Below are 3,822 nucleotides of genomic sequence, written 5' to 3' on the forward strand. Positions count from 1 at the left end.
CCCTTTCTCTCTCTCTCTCTCTCTCTCTCTCTCTCTCGTTCCCTGTTTCTCTCGCCCTCCCCGTGTCTTTCCTCTGGACCTTGGTTTTGGACCCTCAGCTCCACAGAAACAGCTAGTCGTATAGGTTTTTTTTTGTTTTTTGTTTTCCCTACCGAACTCCATAGGAAAAAAAAACAAAAAAAAAACTTATATGCGCCTTTTGTCTTGCAGCGTCTGGGAGAATAAGAACCGGATCCTGGTGAACATCAGAGGTACAAACGCAATGAAGTGAACGAATGAGCGAATGTCCTTTCATCAGTAGAGATCAGTAGAGATGAAGGTGTGCCCGGTGTGTCCTTTATTTATGCATGTTTCTCTTGTTGCGTATTGACATAGTCTTTGACATATGTTATATAAACATGATTCGTTTAGTTTCATTTTTTTTTTAGATGTAGTTTTTATGGCCCACTGATTTTTTTTTTAATCAAAAACATTGTGTTGAGGTTTGACGCAGCATCCATGCACAACAGAGAGGGTGATATAATTTACGTGTCAGGGTGGGCAACAGAGTGAAAAGGGATTTTTTTTTTAAATAAGCTTTGGCCTCGATGTCCTCACCATGAAATGACGCACACTGTGACGGACAGCCACGGGAGGGGGGAGGGGGGGTCTGTGCCATTTTCTCATCCACGTTTCATAAGATTAGTATTAAAATATTATTTATTATGAGTATTTACTTACAAGTCTTATTAAGGAGAATGTTTTGGTTTTTAATGTCGATTTCCTTTTGGTACGACTCCGAGTGATTTGTTGTTGGTCTGTGATTGAACATTGATGCATTTTTTTTTAACACAGGGGCAATGAAGCTAGTAAGTCAAATCCTCTCTTGTCAAAACATGTACAGGACATACACAGTATTGAAATAAATATTTTTTTTTTTTTTCTGACCTAAATTAAGCTAAATATAAAATATATCAAACTATTACTTTATTTTCCGGACTACAAGTCGCACTTTTTGTTCATCCTTTGGCTGGGTTTGCAACTTATACTCGAGTGGTGCGACTTCAATATTGAAATATATAATTTCAATATTATTAAATATAATATTATTTAATATCATACGTGTTTGTTATTTTCACACGGACAGCCACTGGAGGGCACTCTAGGCTCGTGTCCCAGTATCTGCTACTGCTGTACCACTAAAAACCGGTGCGACTTATACTCCGGAGTGACATATAGTCCAGAAAATACGGTATGTAGGTGAGGTCAGTAACGTATGTAGGGCAAGTAATTAGATTACTTTTAGCATAAATACACATCATCATCTGCGTTGCGTAAACCCGATTATTTCCATGTGAATATGTCGCCAATTTTAATGTTTGCGTTTTTTTCCCATTTATATATTTTTCTTTTGTCCCAGAACATGTCCAACCCACTGGAAAGGATTATGGCAGAGAAGAAGGAGGCAATTGAGGCCGTGATGGACATGTTCGGGAGAGGTGCTGAGGTCTTGGCCAGTGCAGTGGGAGAGCTGTTCCCCTTATGTGAGGTCGCTGCTCCGGTCCTCCGCCTGGTCTTGGACAATGTTCAGAGCAAAGAGGTCTTTTATGTCAAGGAACAATTTCTGACGGTGAAGAACAAACTGGACGTGCTTTCCACGGAGCTCGAGGATATAGACTGCGAGATCAAGAGGGGCAGACTGGACTCTCAGTACTTCTCGGTGGAGGAGAACATTAGGAACCAGTTCAGAAAATACATTGACATAATAGAAGCTAAGCCGCAGTTCAGGGAGGTGAAGATCAGACTGTTTCTGGAGCACTTTGCCAAAACTGGAGGAGAGAAAAATCTGTTTGTGTTGTATGACGCTTTAATGGGCAACAACAGCTTCGGAGAACCTGTCTTAGTATTGGTCGAGAGGTAAGCAGTTGCATCGCTATTCCTAATGAAGCCGTGCAGCCCGAACGCACACTAATCAATATTTGGTTTTTGTAGATACGTGGCGAGGAACCGTCGTCTCTTGGAAGATTTTTGCGTCCGCATGAAAGAGCTGTTCTGCCTGGGCCTGATTGTTTTGCTTGGACATTGCACTTTGACCCAAGGCCAAGAGGAAGAAGACGAGAAAATTCAAGAATGGAGCGGTAAAATGGAGGAAGTGGAGTCCAGCATGAAGATGACCATCGAGTCGTGCGTTGCTGCCTTTCCGGAGCAAGCAAAATTAGATTCTGAACAACTCCTGCAAAAAAAAGGAGAAGAAGACCTGCAGGACACGACCCAGCGGCTTTTGAACTTCTTGGTGAAAAAGTACGATTGGGTCAGCTGGTCCGTACGGCTGATGAAACACTCAGATGGTACCTACCGCAACTGGAGAGCAGGCGAACACTTTCACCACGTTGCAGGTCAGAACTGGTTTGAGGTGCTGGATGTCAACAGTTTAAACCTGGTGGTGTCGTTCAGCACCGAACCACGGCCAGTTTCTCGTGACTGCATCCAACAGGTGATGGAAGCTCAAGGGAAGAAGGGGAACTGTCAGGTGGTGGTGGAGGTGTTGGAGAAGCAGTTCTGCGGGTTTGTTGTTCATGCCGTCAGTCGCCACAAGGAGGCTGCAGCTGCGTGGAGCTTCCCGGAGGATTGTCACTACTGGGAGAGACACAAAAATGTAGCGGTGTGTGTTCACTCGGAGTAAACGTGACCCGCTCATAGCATAGCAGAGGTGGAAAGAGTACTAAAAATATTCTACTCTAATGAATTTGTACTTAAGTGCAGTACAATTATCGGTCGAAAAATATCAACTCAAGTATTAAGCAGGTTTAAAATGTACTTAACTTACAGTATTTTCCGGACTATAAGTCGCACCTTTTTTTCCCTCCTTTGGCCGTGTTAGCGACTTGTACTCCGGAGAGTTAACGATAACAAAACATGTCAGGTTGTGTTTTTGATTTACCTTTGTTTACCTTGTAAGGGATGTGATTTACCAAATATACCAAAGTACAAAGTAAGTTTTTGATTTTAAAAAAAGTACACAAAAACTACTCAATTACAGTGATGCAAGTGAATGTAATTCATTACTTTCCACCTCTCGAGTATATCGTAGAAGTATAAAAAAGTGTAAAATGTATAAAAATGTTATCACTCACGTCAAATAAAATAACATTAAACATAAATAAATAAATATTTAAACGAATGAATGAATGAATGAATAAAAACACTGAAAGAATCTCAATGATGTGGCGCTTTATTTTTAGGTTTTGATCATTTTATTCTCGCATTTTATATCTTGCTTTTTAGCTCTATAAAATAATTTCACTAGAAACGCTTATCGTTTTTATTTGCAACCGTAAAAAAAAAAAAAAGTGTGGGTTTACCCTTTAAGAGTTGGAGGAAGGAGACAGTAGGGACACATTCGACTGGGGTAACAAAGACAAATGGACCGTGGTTCGCAATCAGTAGTGTCACTTTAGGCCACAGGTTCCCAAAGTGTGGGGCGAGCCCCCTAGTGGGGCAGAGTGCCATTGCACGGGAGATGTGGATGCAACGTAACGCAGCATATTCTCCAATGCTGATAATGTTGAACAAGAAATGAATAAAAAATTCAAAATGTAAAATGAATATCTGAGAATATTGCTAAAAAAAATAAAATGAATATCTGAGAATATTGCTAAGGAGGCTGGTATTTTTTAATTGGCTCAGGAACAACAGTTTGGGAACCACTGCTACAAGGTACAGGTTTCGGCTAAAAAAAAAAAAAGCTCAGAGCACCTCAGCGGCAACTGGCGGATTCAAACCTGAAACCTTCTGGAACCAAGTCCACTTCCTTAACCACCAATGTCCATTGAATCAACTGTG

The 3,822-nt window shown here is 41.1% G+C and overlaps 1 protein-coding gene across 6 annotated transcripts in view; it reads left to right on the top strand.

Annotated features, from left to right (window-relative positions):
• The window catches only part of rpz6 (rapunzel 6), a 4,779-nt gene extending 1,795 nt beyond the window's left edge, over window positions 1-2,984 (top strand). The window contains exons 2-4 of one of the 6 annotated variants that reach the window (XM_017038111.1): window positions 211-328; window positions 1,400-1,896; window positions 1,972-2,984. In XM_017038111.1, the coding sequence (XP_016893600.1) occupies window positions 314-328; window positions 1,400-1,896; window positions 1,972-2,662 (1,203 nt within the window). In that variant the 5' untranslated portion in view covers window positions 211-313 and the 3' untranslated portion in view covers window positions 2,663-2,984. Of the gene's footprint in view, window positions 1-11; window positions 329-1,399; window positions 1,897-1,971 lie in introns of those variants that run through there. The other 5 variants (XM_017038114.1, XM_017038110.1, XM_008324009.2 and 2 more) reach the window with 5 other exon arrangements.
• The last annotated feature ends 838 nt before the right edge of the window (window positions 2,985-3,822 follow it).

Source organism: Cynoglossus semilaevis, chromosome 13 (assembly GCF_000523025.1).
Source record: "Cynoglossus semilaevis isolate Cse_v1.0 chromosome 13, Cse_v1.0, whole genome shotgun sequence".
Lineage (NCBI taxonomy): Eukaryota > Metazoa > Chordata > Actinopteri > Pleuronectiformes > Cynoglossidae > Cynoglossus > Cynoglossus semilaevis.